Source organism: Hetaerina americana, unplaced genomic scaffold (assembly GCF_022747635.1).
Source record: "Hetaerina americana unplaced genomic scaffold, ioHetAmer1.1.p SCAF_31, whole genome shotgun sequence".
Lineage (NCBI taxonomy): Eukaryota > Metazoa > Arthropoda > Insecta > Odonata > Calopterygidae > Hetaerina > Hetaerina americana.
The window spans coordinates 3732533-3755427 of NW_027286886.1; the positions used below are offsets into that span (position 1 = coordinate 3732533).

The 22895-nt window shown below is 42.3% G+C and overlaps 1 protein-coding gene across 4 annotated transcripts in view; it reads right to left on the bottom strand.

Annotated features, from left to right (window-relative positions):
* LOC139691250 (rap1 GTPase-activating protein 1-like) overlaps positions 1-22895 on the bottom strand; it is a 312140-nt gene that overhangs the window by 76194 nt on the left and 213051 nt on the right. For all 4 annotated transcript variants that reach the window (XM_071588997.1, XM_071588994.1, XM_071588995.1 and 1 more), the window contains one exon: positions 18485-18805. In XM_071588997.1, coding sequence (XP_071445098.1) covers positions 18485-18805 — 321 coding nt within the window. The remainder of the gene's footprint in view (positions 1-18484; positions 18806-22895) is intronic.

A 22895-nucleotide genomic window follows, 5' to 3' on the forward strand; every position in this document is an offset into this window, starting at 1 on the left:
ATGTTCATGAAACGACACCTTAAGCAAAGATATAAAGAAACGGATGGCTAAAACTTTTCTAATCACTTCAGTTTTGTAGGGTTCACAAACTTAGTTGTAGAGGAAAGTGGCATAAGCATGAATGGAGGCTTTTGAGATGTGGCCGTGGAGACGAATAGAGGAAACAAAATGAATGGAAAGGAAAAAATACATTGAAGTTCTAGATCTATGGTAGGGGAAGAAAGACGGCCGTTGGGAGAAACTTGAAGGCACGAAAAATGGATGCATGAGATACCGAGGAAAAGGATGCTGAAAATGGTGCACGCAATAGAGGGTAAAATGTTGGGAAAGAGAGGTAAAGAGAGTAAGGGAACTTGGGATGGAATTAAGGGTGGTGCAAAGTATACAGAGCTAAATAAGATTATGATACATGTAGTCCAGGGCTCATGGATACTTTGCCAGTCAAGAATTAGTGGTAGTGTGTCCTGTCAGGGTTCATCAAAAACCTGCCGTAACCCTGTTGTCTACCGCTAACAATAATATTTTCCTACCGTGTCCGCTACGATTAGAATGGGTACAGCATGGGGATCTTCAATGGGAACTCAAATCCCGTTTGCAAGGGAGATAAGTAGGAGCACTACCCGAACGGACAACCGGAACACTATGGGCAATGCAACCGGCTGATTGCCCCGGGCGAAATTCGATCCGAGGGAGTTCTCTGCGGCTTCGTGAGAAAACTCCGTATTGCGTCCACCCTACTTTTTTTTACGTTCAAAGGATTAATTTCCTACAAGCGCATCCAAAGACCGTCATTTGAGAACATATCTCGACGCGGTCACGCCTCACAACCGAATCAGAAACTCACTCCACTACTCCCGCCTCTACCCTCACGTGTGTGCCCGAGGTGGGCGCAAGACACGAACGCCCGAAAAGTGGCAACGACGCCACCTTCCACGGGATACGGCACGCCGAGGCCCGCCACGGTGCCAGCCCCGGTCCCCCCCCCATCAAACCCCCCACGCATCCCGACAGCTGTGCTTGCCCCTGGAGGAGCAGCCTCCGACCGACCCCTCCTTGGAGGCCGACTGCACGCACCCTCCACACGCACCTTCCCTCGCACCCGAGAGGAAGGTGGGGAGAGGGTCACGTGCCCCGTCCCACGCCCACGGGGCGGGGGTGGGGTGGGAAGGCAGAGGAGGGCGGTGGGGGGTGGGGCGGCGTGACAAACAGACGAGCGGGCGGCTTTGCCGTGGGGCCGCAAATGGAAAAGCACGCCCCAAGACGGGTTCCCGGGGCAAAGGAGGGAACCCCGAGGGCAGCCGTCGGCAGGGAAGCCGGGACACGCCGCATGGTGCGGCGGCCAATATTAATGAGTCGCGCCACGGGCCGCACCTACTTCGAACGAGTTCTCGGCTCTCGGAGAGCGACCAGAATTAAGTTCAGTGACACAATGCTAGCTAATATGGAATAAAAAATAGACATCGCTCTGTGTTTGTTACTTATCTTCACACACAAATACCTTAAGTAATTAAATCGTCACCGAAAACTGGATTGACAGGCGATTTTCTCGTTAATATAAAGCATGAAACGCAAAGAGTAAATAAATATGCGTATCTGCGTCATACTAAAGAAGAGCACAGTGCGTACAGAGCAGGAGCATTCATAACTCAGTTTATCGTGGGGATCCACCCAGGCTTGCTTTGAATATTTTCAGCGACAAACTTTCTTTCTAAACATGCTCAAGAGGTTCTGTGCGCAAGAGAAAACTACACCAAAATTTTGAGGCTGTAATGGGTGTAGACTAAATGGAATATTACTTTGGAGCACATGGTATCGACCTGGATAAAAGAAAATGGCTTTTTCTGAATACAAAGTCTATCACGAAGAGGACAGAAGTACTAATTTCAATCCAAACAACGCTCTTCAACTCGAGATCCAGATTTTGATACCAAAGGACTTGAATCCTACGGTGATCTTGGTGCTTACAATTCAGTCATTCATGAGAAGAGGGACCTGTTCTGTCTTTCCCGACAAATCCAGAAAAATCACTTTCATAGTCTAAAGTGAAATGGTTCACCAACCGGACCACCTGCCCATTTCCTTTCCAACGTGCAAGTGCAGATATTTTAGAGTCATGAGCACGCCTTCTAAGCCCACCACTAATCTCACACTAGAATTAAGTGATCTTGACGGCTTCACAGGAAACGACTGACTACAAAGCCATGTGTCCCTTCTTTAAGTAAACTGGAAATTTCTGCCGGATGGGGTCATTAGGATCACCCCACCCCCATCACGCCCCCTTCCTTCCCTCTCGTGCTTCTGCTCTAATATTGGGTGCATTCCTGGCGCGAAGCCATAGAGAGCGAAAAGCAGTGATTGGCGGAATCTGCATTCGCGCGGAAACCTATCAAAACCGGAAATAGGGGAAGTTCCGTTGCACAAAGATAATATTCTTCTGAGGAATAAAGGGGTACCTGCGATAAACAGATGTAAAATATATATATGTATGTGTATGTATTATATATATATATATATATATATATATATATATATATATATATATATATATATATATACATATACATATATACATATATACACAAATATTCCATATTTAATCATCTTCATTATATTGTCTTAACATCGAGATGGGCAAATCGAATGCGTGGAAAAAGGAAATACTTAATAAAATTGTTTTTTTAGCAATGCATTTTGAAATGTTTCTTCGAAATGATACGCCGAGATTTCACTTTTTCGTATTAAATTACCAGACAACGCATGCATTTTGGAAGCGGTCAACTCTTTTAAATTATCTCCACCTTATAAAGATGAATGTGTGCATGGGCATGGAACATTGTTTCTAATTATTTTAATTCACCCTTGCTTACGATAAACATCCCTACATATATTAAATTACACATCCTTGCATATTTTAAATTACCATATGGTTTTCATCGGAATTAAAAATTTTCGAAAAGTTGTTCGAAGACACATACTTCGACTCAATTTCTAATTATTCACCAACGACAGAAAGCAGCCCTAGGGTTAATTTCGTGGATGAGAGCAGAGCACTCCTAATGCTGGACTAAACGGCGCAGGAAATGTGCCCAGGCACGCCACGAAGAAGCGAACCGGGGCCTTGCGATCCACCTGTTACCCCGGGCCACTACGCGTGATACAAAATTCACGCACATTCATCAGCCTTTGACGGTAAAGCTGATTTCGGTAATAGTTAGATGCCTAAAATCCACATTGGGCTTAATGCTTACTACTAGCAACAGTACTTCTGATAAACGCCGACGAAATTCGAGGATTTCAAAGCTTAAAAATCTCGTTGACCGTGACTCGAACCCGGCTCGCTAGATTTCCAGACGAATGCTTAAACCAGATAGTCTAACGAGGCTAATTTAGTTGACACCACTTTATCAAGCATACCAACGTAAATTAAACGGCATATGGTAACATTGGACCTACCCGCTGCAATTGAAGGCGCGCATAGTAGTGGCATGAAATGCAGCCATTATTTTTTACAAATTAATTATTATTAACAATTACGCCATTTATTATTGCCCCCGTGTAATAATATCCATCTACTATGGTCGTGTACTCACCAAAAAAACCACTGAACAGCAAGCCATACTGAAATTCAGGAAAAGATTTCTAAAATTTTAATTCTTATTTAATTTGATAACATTTTACGGTCTGGTAGACACAAGGCGGACGTTCGCAATGAAATCAATGAAGAGAATCATCTTGGATGACCGGGAAGTCGCACACCGGCCCAGGGAAAGTAATACACACACAATTTTACGACGTCCTATCTAGTCATCTTCACACTTCATTGGACTCATGGACTCGTCAGTGACTTCAAATGATAATTAGTTGCAGCTCAAAGGCCCTGCCATGTGGGGACTTTATTCAGCCGGCAAACAATTTGGGAAGCAGCAAATATTTGTGCAGAAAATTCAGTTTTGACATGCTGCTATATAACTCACCGAAAATATTATGCAATAAAATTGAAAAACACAAGTCATTTTTCGGCATCACCAGTCCACTTCCGCAAACGGGAAGCTTTATCTTTCTCCTTTTCGCCTCTCGACGCGGCTATGAAATGCTTCCAACAACCCAAAACCAAATTTCAGTCAGATTTCCGGAATGGTTTCTAAGGGAAGAAGAACTCGAAAGAAAGAACCCGCTGAATATTGCTGAATTAAATTTTCGCCACCCACTATATTTGCACTACTGCTTATGATTTTGTGCACACTTTTACTATGAGTGAGGGAAGTTCACGAGAAAGACTGTGAAAAAGAATTTCATTTAACATGTGCTCTATGGAACATAAGAGTACAACCCCTCAGTACGTGCCTCTTCCATGTACTTACTTGTTCTGATTTGGAATTTCTCCCAAAGACGACCTGTCTCCACGTCCCTATTTGTTTGCCTTCCTGTTCAATTTATTTTCTCCATTTTCCTCCCCAAGTAAATAACAAAAGCCTTTCTATTCTACGCCTGTGCATATTCCTCAAATATCAAGTCACTTAATAACGCAACACTACGCTCTACTTTTAGAAAGGAAATCAACTCGGTAAAATCCACATCAAACTTTCTTCCACTTGGGTTTTTTACTTATACAAGTCATTTTCACAGCATGAACAGCAAAGTGTCTCCGGAATATACAGGTATGCATTACGTCACTAAATACTACCCTCAATTTCATAGTGTTCACTTATCGTTTATTGCTATGAATAATTACAGTGAAATGTAGTGAAGAAAAAATTTACGCTAGAATTCTTCCCTATCATCCCTCTATTATCATTTCCCACCAATTATTTGAAATTTATATCGTTTATTTCCTGACAGTTTTTACCTAATTTTGTTAATTACTAGTCACACTTCCGAGTGAATACAGGGTTCGTCCGGAAAATAAGTGTACTGAGCTCAGGAAAAAAAAATTATTACACTTTTACATATCTTAAGCTAATATTCCTCAAAATAGGACCCTTGTGAGTCGATACACTTGTTCCAGCGGCGTTCCCATTCCTGGAACGCTCCTGCGAAGGCATCATCGGGAACCTCTCGAAGACACGTCGTCACGGCCTCTTTGACGGCGTCCAAAGTCCCGTATCGCGTTCCTTTCAAACTCCTCTTTATCTTCGGGAACAGAAAGAAGTCCGGTGGTGCCAAGTCCGGGCTGTAGGGCGGGTGCGGCAGCGTTGCCACGCCGTGCTTGGCCAAGAAGTCCGACACGACAAGCGCGGTGTGAGACGGCGCATTGTCGTGATGCAGCCGCCAGATGTTTTTGATCGCTGGCCGGATGCGGGCGACTCGTTTTCGAAGCCTGTCGAGCACTTGGACGTAAAATGCAGCATTTACAGTTTGTCGTTCAGGTACAAATTCGTAGTGGACGACTCCCCTTTTGTCAAAAAAGACAATGAGCATCGCCTTGATCCGAGATTTGCTCATGCGAGCTTTCTTTTGACGGGGTGATGATGGGGTGTGCCACTCCGCACTTTGTCTCTTCGACTCCGGGTCGTACTCAAAGATCCACGTCTCGTCACCCGAAACAACGTTCTCTAAAAAATGTGGATCTTTTTTGCAGTGATCCGCAAGTTGTGTCGCGATTTCCAAACGATTGAGTCTTTGATCATCACTGAGCACTTTCGGCACCAACTTTGCACAAATTTTTCGCATCTGTAATTGCTCCCTAATAATCTCGTGCACTATTGTTTTTGGCACATTACACTGCTCTGCTATCATCCGAACACTAAGACGACGATCAGAGTTCAGTACATCGCGAACTTTTCGCACATTTTCGTCGGTGAGTGTCGTTGATGGGCGTCCAGGCCGTGGTTCGTCGTCGACCTCTTCTCTGCCCTCCACGAACATCTTGTGCCACCGAAAGATCATGTTTCTGGACATGGCTGACTCCCCGTAAGCCTGGTTAATCATACCGACAGTTTCGGTAGACGATTTCCCAAGCTTTACCGCATATTTGATGGAATAACGCTGCTCCAAAAACTTCGGCATCGCGTTCCGTGACGTGGGTCGAGCGTGGAGGTTCGCGTTAACAGAGCCCCTCACTACACCACAGCTCAGAGCCGACTGCCTTTTTCAGCGTCGCTTGCCAACATACCCCCCTCCAATCGCAGCCCGTCAGAGCGGTGCTGGGCGCGCCTGGAGCGGCGGGAAAAAATCAGTACACTTATTTTCCGGACGAACCCTGTAATTTCCGTAGTAAGTGCAGCGTTTCAGCCTGATCACCCCATGCTGCCCTACTTTGATGCAATAATTATCCCTTATAGTTAGTGAAAATGTCATCACTTCATGATATTTGTCGTCTCAGGCGTGAATTTATGGAATTTGCACAACACGGTTAAAATGAAAGAAGTAACTTTGTAATTCCACAAGAAATTTATTGAAACACGCTCATTATGAACGCATGTTGACCAGATGATCAGGTCCAGCGTCGAAACCTAGGTCTTATTTTTAATAAAGTCCGTGTGGAATTACGAAGTTACTCCTTTCATTTTACATACTCCATCACTTTCGCTATTAATTTCACTGCGAAGTGACTCGTTCACAAAGTAAAAATAATCACGCCACCATTTCGGTAAATCTGCCGACTGGGAGTGTAGGGGTGGGGGGGGGGTAGTGGAAGTTGGTAAATCCGAGGGAGGGGGGGAGAGACTCTCGATCCTCCCGGGAATGATAATGGGAGGAAGAGAAGCTCTACCCCCCCACCGCCGCCCTCTCCGCACCGGCCTGCGCCCACCCCGCTCAGCTCAGGCCGATTTCACTCGACAATTTGCAGCACCCCACGGGAGGGGATTTCCTAAATAAATTTCACAAGGCGACAAATCCGAACACACTATAACTGCCAGAGGGTATTATTCATTTCATGCATGCCCTGAGGAAACGTCTCAAATCGGCAGGAAATCCTGAATGTTTAAAAGGGAAGTGATTCCGAGGAAATAAAACGTCGGAAAAACACGCAAGCAACGTGGGACACATTACCAACTGAATCTGTCTCGGAATCTTCTCAGGCAGCCGATTTCAGAAGCCTACGTTTATTATGACGATGACTCAGTGTCACACAAATAACCTAATATCTCGAATCAGAGTCGGTCAAAAACCACGAAATTTGCCAAGAGTACCATTACTATTTTACAACGCAAGTGTGTGCATGTACATATAGTATGTATAACTATGTTTGTATGTGTGCACATTTTCACATATATCCATACATGTACATAAATAAACATATACAAATATACACACACGCATACAGGTACATGCACACACAGGCTACTATTAGAGGTCTTAGCTAATTCAGTTAAGATATTTGTCCTTAAAAAATCCTTTTGCCTCTCTAACAGTTCGGTTTTTCGTTACAAAGACAGGTTTTCGAGGCCAAAAAAAAACGTTGCTATACAAATCTGTGATAAACGAAAATGTCTCTACTCGGAACACAATTCGCCGTGGGTGACTTGTAATCCATTTCATACGCAGAGAAAAGACTTGAGATTCAGATCCCACATAGATTACTCGCATGGCTCACCGTCCAACCGATAAACATCTTAAATCATCACGGTAAAGCAAGTAAGCGAGTGAGCCAACTCTCATTCGTGAAGGGCAAAAAGGAAAAGCCGCAACGGAGCTTTGCCGCCAAGTATTCTTTTCTTTGGAGAGCTTCGTAATGTTGCGACAACTACAAAATAATTATCAGCGTTCCCACACGGATTCGCGTGTTAATATTACACGGGTTCACATTTTAGACGACCGATAAAACACCTACTTATTGGAAAGTACACGTTAAATAATACAGTTACGAAAGACTCAATTATGCGTGATGTATCAAAAAGATAAAAAGCTAACAATGGGACGGACGTAACAATAAGAAGGAAACGAATCATGGGATGAAACGAGGAAGGACTCCACCTGAGAAACTCAGAACAAATGCCCTAGGAGGAAGTATATAAATATAAACTTCGGTGAATATATATATATATATATAATATATATATATATATATATATATATATATATACACATACACATAACTTGTTACAAAAGGCGAGGGGTAAGAGGAGAACTTTTATACTCAAGAGTATTTCCACTCGGAGAGATTCAGGTGACTAAGGGAAGAACCTAAAAACAAATAGAACAGGACCTTTCGAGCCCTGAGGGTGGTCTCTTGCCAGCATTGGAATTGTGTGCAAGAAAAGAGCGCTGTCGAAGGCGGAATGACCATGCAAACGGGTAGAGCTGTACTTCATGGACAACGTTTTAGTACATTCACCTCGTACACTAGTCATCTTTCTGTAGGTTTCGCATGTTTTTCCTTTCCCCTTCCCATGTGGCTGTTTTCTTGCAGCGTTATTTTTGTAAATTATATCAGTTAGCACAATTCTTACGCTTGACCATAAATGTATACATTTCTTCACATACCTCCCAACTTTTCCCTAATGAGGGGTTAACTTTTTTTACATTTAGTTTAGTCCTATAATACCTATGAACATTTCTGCACACTTTCCTGTAATGACTGTTGACGTATTTATGCATGTGAATGTCAGGAGCATAGCTGAAAGAACGGACTACGTTGGCCTCATACTCGCCCCAATAACGATTTTTTTATTATAATTATTATTATACATTATATGTATCATTTGTCTCAATATTCTGCGTCACCGCCCTCCAATTTTCGCAAGTGTGCTTGTATGAATGGCAAACCCCTTGCAAGTAAGAGGATCCGAGGAACGCGTCGCCACCCAGATCATATAATTCTTTTTGGAGTCGGCCCCTTAACAACTTCACTTGCTTTTCCCATTCATTTCCATCTGTAAGGCTTTATATGCATATAAATGTTTTTGCATATAATTATATTGATTCATAATATAAGCGGTATTGAGTGTCAACCGGAGTGAGAACTGACCAAAAAGTATTATAATGGTCTGTTCGGGGGAGCGGGTTGAATTTCAATTGGCGGAGGAAGTGCTCATTCGGGTCGGTATCGAGCGTGAAGGGGCGACAGAGGAAATACCCGTGGAAGTGAAAGGCACGTAATTTTTACTACCGTATTCTTTCCGATCTGTAATTCCACCCCTGCCGAGAGGACTGACTCTAGGTATTTCTTTTTTTCCCCTCAAACCTTCCCGCCTTTCCAAACCCAAACCATGAACATTTTTCCCGCGGGGGTACGTAGGTACCACACGTCGTAGGTATGGATCCACAACACACTTGGATATACGGAAAATGGCGGCTTTGGGTGCATGCGGATGGCTAATAAAACCGAGATTGGACGAAGGCAGGAGGGCCGGTGAGCGAAGTGAGGGAAGGGAAGGGCAAGGAAGGCAATGGAGCGGGGGCGGAAAGGGGAGCGGACTGAAAAGGCGATGAAATGGGGCAGGCAAAAACGGAAATGGTAATGTGGAGTGGGTGGTGCGGTCAGGAATGCCGAACAGCGGGGGCGGGGCGAAGGGGTGGGGGGCTCGAAATGAAAGGCGCGGAGTGGGGAGAGGTAGGAAAGACTAGGTGTGGGAGTACCAAGGGAGCGGGAAGGAGATGCAACCTTCGATAAAGGTTTTTTTCACCCATCCACACACACACCATCTCCCTTCCCTTTCTTCTTCCTTCCCTCCCACACTCACCTTCCCCCCACCAACGCACACAAACGCCCTCTCTCGTTAATTTGCCTCCATACCGGAAGCGAAAAATAAGCCCGACGGACTAAAAGTTTCCCACCGTCCTCCTTGGGACTCGAATAGACGAAACAGTTTCTTTCGCCTTGTCCTCCGCCGAGCGCTCATTTCATACGAGCGGTCAAGTTTCTCACACGCCCAAGGAGCGCTGCTCTACTCGCTCCCTATTCAAAAAAAGAGGAAGAAAGGGGGTGGGAGGTAAAGCAACCGTGCGACGCTCAACGGCTGTTGATTCTACACCCGCCTATTACGGCCCAAGTTAACATTTGTCGGGTCGGTGGTAACCGGCCAATGTCCCGCGAACAGTAGTAACACCATCTAGTACACTTGTAAGACTGCCCTAGATGATCTTACACCTGTAAGGGTGTACTAGATGAACCTGCTACTAATACTAATTACTGCCGAGTAGGTACGTACGTTCGCCGACGGGAAGCCGAGGCTTAAAAACCTGGGCGCAGGGCGTTCAAGGGGATTCTCTAGAATTCGTTTGTGAAAACGGCACATGCATCCATTAGTATTTTCACAATTCTAGTACCTAGAGATACTCAGAACGTCCAGGTTAAAGGAAATAAAACTTCAAGTTTCGAGCAGACACGTGCGTGCCGTCATTAAACAAATTCGATGGGAACATGAAAAATGCCGAGAAAACGATGCAATTGAAAAATATTTCCTGAATGATAAAATAATGAAAAAGTGCAATTATTAATTCCTCTTTTTAAATAACACCCCAATAGATTAATCATACTAGTGTGATTTAATGCTAAAAAAGAACTAAATTAAACTTTTCGACATTAAACATTAAAATTGGCGAAAATTGTTAAAAATGTTTAAGACCAGTCTGCTACAGATATTTTTTCAAAACAGGGATTGCATTATCCCTTGGTCATGCATCTACTAAGGAATGGATAATTATCAAGTCCTGGATATCAAAACTAAAAACTATCAGTTCGTAATTCCACAGTATTTTATTAAGCCTCAACCCCGGTTCGACGTTCAAGCACCACATGACTTATAACTCTTATTGCTTTCATTTTAAGATACATACGCTCACATTCGCATGATGTGATGCATTATATATATTGTATGACTTCAATATTAAGTCAATATTTCAAAGGAGCACGCCGACTTGCTCTCAGGATTCACCTATCGCCTTCGTAAGAATCCATTCCGCAATCCAATTTCACCGAAACATTCTCGTTGACGTGGGTTCGACCACAATCAATTCCGAAAGCAGTCATCCTATGGGCGCGGCTAAACAGCCCCAGATCTATTTGGTCGCCGATGGGCACAGCAACCTCCCGTTTTCATTACACCTCGGTCCTTACGGCTGCGTGGAAAGCAGTCATAGAAACCGGCGCGAGAAAGGAAAATGAACGTTGGCAATAGTCCGCCGACAAGGGAACACGGCTAAAGGTTTCACAGTTCAACGTCGCTAACGGCGGCCGACGTACCGAGCTCGAATAAAGGTCGGAGTGACAACAACTGCGTTCTTCGGGGATTCGAACAGCGGTCGTACATAGAAGTCTTAACTCGCGAGTGATACGCGAGGAAACCAAGCACTCCTAGCAATCCAATCCCCTTCGTGGGGCGGAGTCAAAATCCTCAGGCATGCTCTTTGATGGGCGAACACACGAAACGGCTTAATCCGAAGATGGTGGAGATTACGCGGGAATCCCTCAACAAAGAGCACGCACGCGGAGGGAACATCTACTACGCCCTCTTTAGTTTTTCACACAGGGATTCATGCTCAAGGGAATGACTTTTAAAGTCTCGGGAATAGGTAAGCAGCCTCGGTACCGTTAATCTGGTAGTCCTCTGGGAACCCTTATAAAGCTCTCGGCTCGGCGGGAGGTCGCGGAGGCAATTGGGGGACTCCTGAATATGGGAGGACGGAGAGGGGGGAGGGCGGCTGCTGGTGGGGGGGGGGGGTTGTGCGCGGCGAGGTCACAAAGGAAAGGCGAAGGGAAACGGTTTTACCGCCGCGGTGGCAGGGAAGAGTTCTTGCAGAGTGACCGGGCCCTAAGTTTTAAGGCACTCGGGTGTCAAAGCTCCCGGCCACCCTTTCAACCAAGGCGGCGATGGCATGAAAAATTGGAAAGCGTAGCTCGAAAGATAACTGAAATTAGAGAATCATTTACTTAAAAAACCGTTATTGTTTTTTCATTACAAATACAATCCAGCGGTAAATACTAATACATAGACCAAATCGAATTGCGCTTTATGACCACTGCTAACAACTGGACCAAGGATATTGTTGAGAGCCGAAGAAGCTCAAACCTTCAAATTAAATGAAAATATCATACTCTCCTAGCCACCACCTGAGTATATTGCTTGGGGTAACATAACGTCGGACATCGTAAATTGTATGCAGTTATGATAACAAGTTAGATTTTGAGTAGTATGTATTAGGAGTCCAAATGACCTATCTCGGTAGTGGGTGGAATAGACGTAAACGGTTTCGTTATGCTGGTTACCGAGGAAAGGGTGCGCGGATTCTTCACTATCACGTAATATATAATTAAATTACACGTGCTATATATACAGAAATATAGAGATACATATATACATATATATATATATATATATATATATATATATATATATATGTATATATATATATATATATGTATATATGTTTTTAATATGTATATATATATATATATATATATATATATATATATATATATATATATATATATATATATATATATATATATATATATATATATATATATATATATATATATATATATATATATATATATATATATATATATATATATATATATATTCTGAAGACGACAGCCAAGCTGTCGAAACGTCAAATAACAAATTGTGAGTATCCTTTCTTTGTGTCTCTATATTCTAAAAATCTACATCTGTTTTTTTATATATTTGTGCGTCGCCGAAGAGCGTTCCATTTCGAAGATATATATATATATATATATATATATATATATATATATATATACACACACACATTCAAACACGAAATCCCGCCTTACGGCGAACAAATATTCTTTCACATGGAAATATATAAAAGGAAAACGGATAGGAACACACATGAAGGACGAACACAGGAGAGGTGGGAAAGGCGGAATCGAACGGATTACAAGAGTAAAAATATTTCCTTGACCGGGATATAAATATATATATTTATATATCTATTTATATATCTATTTATATATCTATTTATATATCTATTTATATTTACATATATACACACACACATCATTGGGTGAATTCTTTCGCCTCTACTAAATAGATATTCTGTTTTGCACATGTTCCAATTTTCTATAGACTTATAGTATTCCTCCGTTAATTCACCCGCTCTCTAGTCTACCCCTTCCTCTCAACCCAATTCTCTCGCATTCGTTCCGCATTTATGCTTATCCTAATACGCCCATACTTAACTTCCTTGAACCAATTTGGGAAGGAGTATACTTTTATAACTGTCATTTTTGCTGCGCTAAACAATATTTTTTTTAGATGTCCCAACCACTATCGCCAACCTTTGTGCCGACAGCCGCACGTTTTTAATCTAGTCGTCTATCACATCAATTTCAACGGTCTTCCAAGAGAGACCAAAATATACTCCCACTTACTCACTAAACCACTTCGACACTGCGACCGAAACATCACTTATTTCGTTTTGAGCGAATTAACTCCCAAATTCGTTGCAATGTCATTCTTATTGTTATTTCACGGACGCTATCCGGGTCTCTCGGTTAACCTCGTAACTCTGCCCTCAATACGTATATGACAATAATATATCGTCGGCGAATATGAGTGCATTAAAATCTCCAACAATCATTACACATCCGTTAACCATGCAACCTTCCGTCACAAATTTATTAATAAAAGCATTGAACAACCATCGTAACATTATGCAACCTTGTTTAGCACTATGCGTTATTTAAAATCAGTCACTCAAGAACTCATTCATCCTTACACTTGCCTCAATACTTCCATTTACCGCGTCTAGAACAGTAGCCTTTAACAACCATTTGACCATTACGTATTCATTCAAAACCTTCTCCAGCTATCCACCTACCTGCCTGCCTGCTTCCCTCCTGTCTTGACCAAGTCAGCCAATGAACAAGAGACTTCCTTCTGCACATACCTGTAATTCTAAAGTACTAGTAGAAGAGCTAACAGATATACACTCTATAACTGGATTGTAACTACTGTAACACTGTACCCAGTATAGCCCAATGTATAATTAATCTATAATTTTCACTTCCCATCCTACTCCTTCGTAAGCAAAATTTAAGCATACTTTCAAACGTTTGGTTAAACTAAAGTTCACAAACGAAAATTTAAAAACTCACACTGATGCGTCATAAAAAATATGCAACCACGTTCCTATACTTCACTGGATATACCATCTACGTCCGAGGAATTTCCACTGACCACTGAGTTGAAAGCTTTGATAAATAGAATATCTTTACTAATGTCATGATTATTTTTGTTCTTTACCCTACACCACCATTATTCAAATATTCAATCCCTTTGACAGCCTTCGAAATCTCCGAAATAACTCCGCATTCATTTAAGACCGTAACCATTCATACCTTTTCTAACATTTATCCGTTGCCCCGACTTACCTCACATCAAATACTTAATACATGTACATGGCCGCATTTATCTAATGGAATGTCAGCATACATTCCCAAATACCATGTACTGTTACACGCTTATTGCTCCCATTCTGAGTCACCTTAAATATCGGTAAAACATTTGCGTGTTACGATAACTAATGATATGCCCCGGGGAAAACACATTCGTGAAATTTGCAGAATAGCAAATAAAAAGTTAGGATTTATAAAAAGCATACTTGAGAAATGAAATGAGAGGGTGAAAGGCCTGTGTTATTTAACATTAGTTAGGTCCCACCTAGAGTATTCTTCGGGTGTTTAGTATCCTCACGACGTAGGCTATGCATATGTACTAGATCGAGTGGAACGCTGAGCAGCTAGGTTTGTAAAAAGTATAAATGAATAAGATTGCAGTGTCACGACACAATTGGAAGAATTAAGATGGGAGTCATTAGTTGGCCGTAGGTTGAAGTACTGGTTAAACATAATTCGCGAAGAGGATTATTTATATTGGCAGTGTTCATACTTCGTCGATATCCTGCATAACTTTTTAATAGACCCACCTTTTTAAGACTCCTCAAGCATAATTTGAATATTATTCCAAATAAGTACCTTATTTCGTGTGATTAACTTCTTCTAGTGCAATATCAAACTTATATTTGTATAGAGGCGTCATAATTGTGATTGTTCATGCATCGCTGGCGATCTAACACCCCTCGCCCCACAAAATTGGAGCGGCTGGCGCGATGTTACGCATATGTATATGTAGGCATATGAAATCTTATTTTGGTTCCCTCAGTAATTCTTCTTCTCACAACTACGCCACGCTACTACTACTCATCTCACAATGTCACGTATTAATTCAAATTCTACAACATAAACTTCCATGAAGACCACATTATTTTCACAGAAAGTAGTAAAAACTCTCATGTAAGCTTATATTAAATATGCAGACACTTAAGTGAACAAAACATTCTAGCTATCGGCCAATACATCATTTCCACAACGACGATGACATCATAACAATTATAATCAATAATAAAATGACACCATTCAAGTGAATTATAATTATGGTACCTCTATGTATGACGAGGTTATGTGGTTTTCCGGAAAGAGGAAAGCTAAGTGAAATATTGAAATAGGAGGTCATAAACTAGAGCAGGGGGAACAGTTTACCTATCTCGGAAGTATTTTGGACCAAAACGGTCAAAGAAGTAAGGAAATAAGGAGAAGAATTGCGTAAGGCAAAGATGCTTTCATGAGGAGGGAATCGATGGCAGGGGCGTTGAATAAGGATGCTAAGAAAATAGTCGTAAAAACTTTTATATGGAATGTGGTTTTGTACGGCGCGGAAACATGGTCTTCGAAGCCGGATGTTAAGCGCAGATTGGTAAAATGGTCAGAAAGGGAAACAACTGAGGAAGTGTACATAGTGTGATAGGAGAGAGGGCTGTTGAGAGAAATCCTAGGGAGGCAGAAAAGGCGAACCCAGAAAATTTTAGGTGGCGATATGATGTCGAAGAAGGCGATATAGGGAAGAACGTTAGCAAGGAAGGTGTAGGCATGTTAGACGGAATGAAGGGAGGAAGAAAATATACTTCATTGAAGAAGGGCTGTTGTAACGTCAGATTTTTTCGTTAGGAGAGGAAACAAATACCGCCGTATAGTCACGTAGTCTGCGTTCATTAACATCTACTTAATACCCCGCAAGCCGCCTCAAGGGCGTGTGGCGGGGGGCGTAGGGCACCACCCGTCATTAGGAAAAAAAACCTCATGCAAAAGCCACAAATTTATACTGTCTACCTTTAACGATGGAATACCAATAATAATGTGCATGTGTGTATCACAGGAGCCCACATTCTTTTTTAGGTTTAAATATAAAACAGCCTGTTTTCAAACATTGAACAACTCATCCATGGATATAAATAAGAGGGAAATGCTGAATATGCAATATAATTTGGTAAGAAGGATAATCTGTCCTGATAAATACGAGACGTCATGACTTTTCTGAACTCCGAATGGCGACTCAATTCTCACACTTTTTCCCCCGTGTTCACTCTTTGGAGATATTGGCGGAAGTGCGGATTGAGTGGTCGGCAGCAGCTGGGTCGGGAGGGGGAGTAGGCGGGGGAGATATCCGGTTTCGGTGTCAGCCAAGCCGAAAGAGAGGTAGGAGCCCAGGGGCGTCGGGTACAGGTGATCGGCCCCACGGGCGGCCGTTTCCGCCACCTGCCCTCCACACCGCGGCCTAATTGGAGTTGGGAAGCGTCGACCAAACTCGAAGACACCGAGGATCGAACTCGGCGCATGCGAGTGGAGAGCTGGGACTCTGGCTTCGGAAATGATTCGGTACACCACATTTATATTTCTCCACATAGCAGACACACAATATACTTTCAGCTTTTTTTGGAATCACGCGGTCATATGAGGTGCAAACTCAAATGGCATCACTTTACTCCTGTCTCATACATACCATCGTATACAGTTATAACCGATATTATCACCTTTCCTCGATGGAGGAAAATTGTAGGCCTAAAAATAATTATAACAGACCAAAAAAATAATGACACATAGTAATAAACGAAATTAATGAAGAAACGAGCAGCGTAGAATTCTCGTTCCATTACAGATTTTGTATCCCGCCATTATACCTGAACTATTAGTTAATCTTAGGCACTCATTCAATACTTCTAAAGCGCCACAACACCACGCTTATGATAGAATATATCCATCAGAAGGAAATGAGATGATCTACTTTGTCAGAAAACCGAAAATTAAGGTGCCGAAGTTACGAAAGGATTCGGCACAACAGTCAAAAAAGGATTAATACAAGACGGCAACATACAATACTGGTACGTTGCCGCCTGAGCGGATATCAATACATTTACCTTTTAATTAATAACAGTAGATCACATATATAACTTTGTTTTTTAAATAAAAATATTTTACATAACACATGCGTTGATATGGGGTGTCACTCTATTTTATTGTGCAATATTTTTCACTTTTTAAGACCTTAGAAGCGAGCTTTCTACGAACTGGCAAAGGGTATGGGCGATTTGCTACTATTTTACACGCCAAGTAAATTTGCACACACCATGGTGAATTACATCAACTACGAGAAATGAAAAAAGCTAATATTACCACTGGGCTACAATTGTTACAATACAAGCCATGAAGATGGTATGTTGCATTTTCATTGCCTTACTCTCATTACACATGAATATAAGAGAGAGAAATAATTTAAAACCGACGCTGATCTCGTAATCTTAGACTCTAGGTGGTTGATATACCTTGCCTCGTTTTCCGGCGAATGAACCCTCGGATTATACAGGAGAAATGAGTCCCTCCATCAAAGGGTACGGCACCTTTCGTTGAGTAAACCTACCCGCGGCTTTTACCCAGAAATTTCCTTTCTCTCGCAAAGTAATCACAATCCCTGAATGTGTGCAGAGTGCCCCACCAACACACTGAAGATAAACACCTAACCACGCTATCGGGCAATGGCTGACGCGACTAAATAAGGATTAATCCCCACGAATATTATTTTACTTACTACTTTAATGTATATTAGTTCATTTCCACAACTTTAATTGGTGAAAAATCGCACGGATGAAAAAATCAAGGAATTGAAGTGCATGAAATCCATCGCAGCAACAGTACTATTTCATACACTGAACGTTGAACAGTTCCGTTTATTTAATCCATTATTACATTTATCACAGAAAAAAATCACTAAAAAACTAAGCACCATGCGGAATCAAAGTCACATAGTTAACTACACCGTAATTCTGCATTATGAAATGTCTTTATTATTTTCCGGCCTATTTTTTTATAGTAAAAACAAGTTAAATGAAGCTGTTGCTGCAGTTGGCGTGAGTCGAACCCGCAACGACTTAGATCGTCGGCGGGCGAACATTCGCTCAGTTTACATGCCCAGGGTTCATCGAGGCAACGTGCATGTTGTGGCGATATGCCATTGAGGGAGTAAATACAAATCAGAGTGCACACAGATACGTAAACCCTTGTCCGGGCCCTGACGACACTGAATGAAAGGAAAACAAAACTAACCCTAGCCGAATTGACAAGTACAATATGCTCTCCGAGAAGAATGGACACAGAGAAGAGGTTACACCATAATGATACAAAACAGCTGCAACTTAGCTCGTCGAGGATATATCGCATTGCAGGGAGGAAGAGAGGGCTTACCTTTCCGAGGAAGGACTTGCGGTACACGCGCGCCGTGTCATCAGTCTCGAACTTGGGCCTCGAGACTGGGCAGAGGGAGGAAGCTTCGTCGTCCCCAGAGGTGGAAGAGTGCGTCCCACCATCGGCCCAGTATCCGCCGCCGGGGGGAAGGATCACCATGGGGTAGGGCGGCCCCCCCGCCTTAGCCAGCGCCTCTTCCAGCAGTCGCTGGGACGCCGCCGGGCACTCGGGCGTGGCGCTTCGGGGTGGCGGCGGCGGTGTTCCCCGATTGGCGGCGGAGGCGGCGGTCGTCGCCGGCGTCTTGGACTCATCGCGGTTGGACTGCAACGAAAAATGGGCCGACGCCCGTCTCTTGCATCAGTAACTGACGATGTTCCATCTCCCTCCGTTATAACACACTACGACGCTGCACGCACATTCAACAGTTAGTAATGAACCCGAAGGTTTGCCATTATTTGCGAGGGAAGAGCTAACCTCGTATCAATTGCAATATCTACTGCGTAAATTCACAAATTCAAGTTGGAGGGGCCAGTTCCGTATCTAGGAACACCTGATCCCAAGTATTTCGTAATTTGATCAGCGACAGTAGCGGACTGCCCACTTTGCTGGCACATCACCCTTTATATAATTTCAACTGCTTTATAAATACCAATATTCCAGTTATAACTGACTATGGAAAATGACAAATTGGGCTATCACTAAGGTGGTATAACAATGATAAATATTAGCTCATATTACAATATAATAATTTGAAACCCAAGTTTTACTACAGATATTAAGTTGAACCGCAAAAACAGGCGTTATCCTTATGTACTGTTCTTGGTCATGAAAGGTAAAACCAATGCTAGAGTACCTCAAGGTACCTTTGTATCATGATGAAGTTACCAAATGTTAACATGTATTTACTTTGAGAATCCTTCATAATTTCAGTACAGTTTTTAGCATGCTCTGAAATTAGGCAAGCATATTAGGCCGCGATCTATCCAAATGAGGGTTGATCACGATAAACGAAAAATTTCAACTGACAGATTGCTTCCCTAAAATTGCCGGAAAAATGATTTCGTAAGTCTACTTTGAACAAAAAGTTTTTAATCGTGCCACATTCCCAATTATTTTTTCATAAAATTATTCTTATTGTCTGAGAAATCACTTTTAGATTCGTGAGACTTGGAAAAACATTTATTCCTTGTGAAACAACACGAGAGCTGAATATCATGTTAGCTCACTTTGGGACCGACGCGGGATGAAATAACGTACACATGTTAGAGGCCGAAAGGGTTTGAAGGGGAACCATGGAAATATTCACTTCTTGACACTATTGACAATGACTTTTGAACGGCAGTTACGATCTTCCATTGAACGGACTACGACGACTGACACTTTCAAACCCAATGAAGAGTTCCGTCGTGAGGACCACATTAAAAATGCACCTCGAAGCTAACCTAAGTATTCGCGAGGCGATTAGTTAAACTTCGTTCCGACCCGCAGTACTATCCCAACAAAGTCTGAGACAATACCACCACAAGCACTACAGTGCATTTCAGTCTTCTTTCGCGGTCTGATGAAGCTTCTCTGGCGCTTAGCACTTCTTCTTGACACTTGACGCAACTCTTTTAAGCATGGAAACGAGCGCATCGTAAACAGAAACCATAAAGATAATGCACTGCCTGCCAGAGTTTTTAAATGCGCAGTGAGACGAAAGGAAGCTCACAGGGATCCACTCGCAGTAAACCTCTCACTATCCCTTCTCCACAGGGATCCAGGGGTGAAACATCGCGACGAAAATATTTACTTATACGAATAAAATGACGACACCTCTGGAATGCCGGCTGTGTGCTATTTTCATAAGATGTTACTGAACGTTAAAAAAAGGTTATGATTCAAATATACAACAAACTCTGATTACATCAATCATAGAAGTCCGGACACTTATGACAGTAATTGCCATAACTGCACCTTAGACTCCTTTACGGTGAGTATGAAACGGAGGAAGGGTAAAAAGCAAACTCGAGGCTCTCGCATTTTACTCCCCCCCACGTCAGATGGAAGAGAGGGAAGGTCGGGATAGATATGCTAAATTTCTCCATCGCATACAGATTGAGCCCACTCACTCTGACGACATCATCGAGATTAAATCAACACCAAGAAGATGACAGCCCGTCACAGCGCAGCTAATTTTCAGCTACATGACATACGAAGAAATAAGCACAATGCGTGGGACGATCTTATTTTATCAGAGTGGGGAAATTACAATTCAAGTCAATCCACGCAAATTCGGATACGAGTGGCCAAAAGGTTCGCATGAGCAAAAAGAAAAGCTCACAATCAAAGCGGTAAGCAAAATTGAACGGGGCATGCCGCAAAATAATTGGTAGTAAAGGGGGGGAGCGAATTGTCGCGTTTCCGGATTAAGACTCGCACATTCCAAACACCCTCCGAAGCGACAGGAACGGGGGGTGGTGACCACGCAAGGGAAAATTACTCTAATTCCGAGTAAGCTTTAATGCCTGCTGTAATGGCTTAAAGTATTAGTTTAAATAAAAGCTCAAAAATTCAAATGTTAATTACCGTGTAAAATAATCCGAAAAATTTACATTAATCAGTTACTCTCGAAGAGAAAGAATATTTTGAAAATGCCATGGGGGAGGAGGGGACAAGTTTTCGGGCATTTTGGAACCAGTGCTCCTCACTGTGGAGATACAGCACAAAACAGGCCAATCCTCATTTGGAATGCGTATAAAAATCAAATTTAAGCACGACTCAGGAAAGACCAATTCTCACCTGGGAGGTATTTAATAGTCTCGCGCAGACCCTGACTTTAGAGTAGATTTTCCGACCGAATGAGTTCTCCTCCCTCTAATAAATCGCACAGCCAATAGAAGATTTTATTTCGAGCTCTTTATTAATACGAAATTTCGGTAAATTTGGGATGAGGTGGTTCAAATGGCTAAGAGGCATATTGACTCTTGACTGCAGGGAAGTAATTCCCGCGATTGCTCACCAGTACCATATACTTGGCGTAGCATATACACATACAATAGTACATACATGTGAGGACGAGGAGATGGCAAAAACTAAATCTACAGTCGAGCTTCGTGATTCAATTATGAGACCATGAGGAAAAAACAGCATCATATCACTTTATTCCCAAGTACCACCCTGCTAATCGTGAGTGTAATAACTATGTAGACAAATTTCTACGAAATTATTCAAGCTATTTGAAAACCGTGGGTTGCCTCACACATCGGTTTTCATTCTGTTTGCAATCTAATATTACGGCTGTTAGCCAACTCTGCCATCACGCATTTGTTTGGTAAGTGTAGGTGTTTGTAAACTAAGAGGAACAGTCAACGTCGGCCGGGTTGGTCAGATAGGCAACGCCTTTATAGATTCGTGTACACTTCATGGGTTGGAATTCCACTTGGAGCATGGAAATCCTTTTTGTAATAATATTCTTACATTTATTCTCAAAGTTTTGGTATTACTTAAGTAGGATAAGAATTTGCGAACCATTCCTAACATAGATTGAAATCGACTAGATTAACAACACACATTGAATGTATGCAATCTTAACAGTGTCACATTACCAAAAAAACTCCATAGCATTTCGGAAAAATGATGAAAAATGCACCGTGCTGGAAGTCAATGACTACATTTAACATAGATCATCTTTAATTGCAGTAAAACTATAAGGCTTAGATTAATAATATTCATTTTAATCACAAATATTGACTTGCCATACCATGATTATTCGGCACTACTCTCACTAAGTACGATGAAAGAAAAAGGCGATCTAAATAACAAAATCCCGTTCCTCACCATACCTGGAAAATGTTTCGCAGCATAGAGGGAAGAGTTCTTCCATAGGGGATTCTTAAACTTCCTAATAGAAACAGCTATCCGCAGAGACTTCAACGCCAGTCTTTTCGAACGAGGTCGACTTGATGTTTGCACTCCATATAAAGGCAATTCGCAAAAGGGATTGAAGTTGAAAGTGGAATTAACACTACCGATTGGAAACTCGCAATAACATCAGCAAGATACCCGTGCGACCTGAGAAGGCAACGAAGACAGCCGCTGAGAAAAAACAAAACATTTTGTATTGCCTTTCACCACCGTTTACGCGACTCGCTGGTTTTGAAGCCTAAGTGAATTCATCGATAGCATCTATCAGCTGACTTTAGCTTCGACGAGATCAAACGAGTGCTCCCCGCAATCGTTCGCGTTGACGTTGGTATTTTGAAAATACTCATATTTTTGGAACAACAAAAATTAGCTCTTTCAACCTAGTAGTACGAGGAGCGAGTGGATTCCGGTGAGTCTCATATTATGGCCAACAGTTTCCGTGAAAATATTTTCTAACGGTTATGAGTAAGCCAAACCTACTTTCCGACACGAATGCGCGACATAC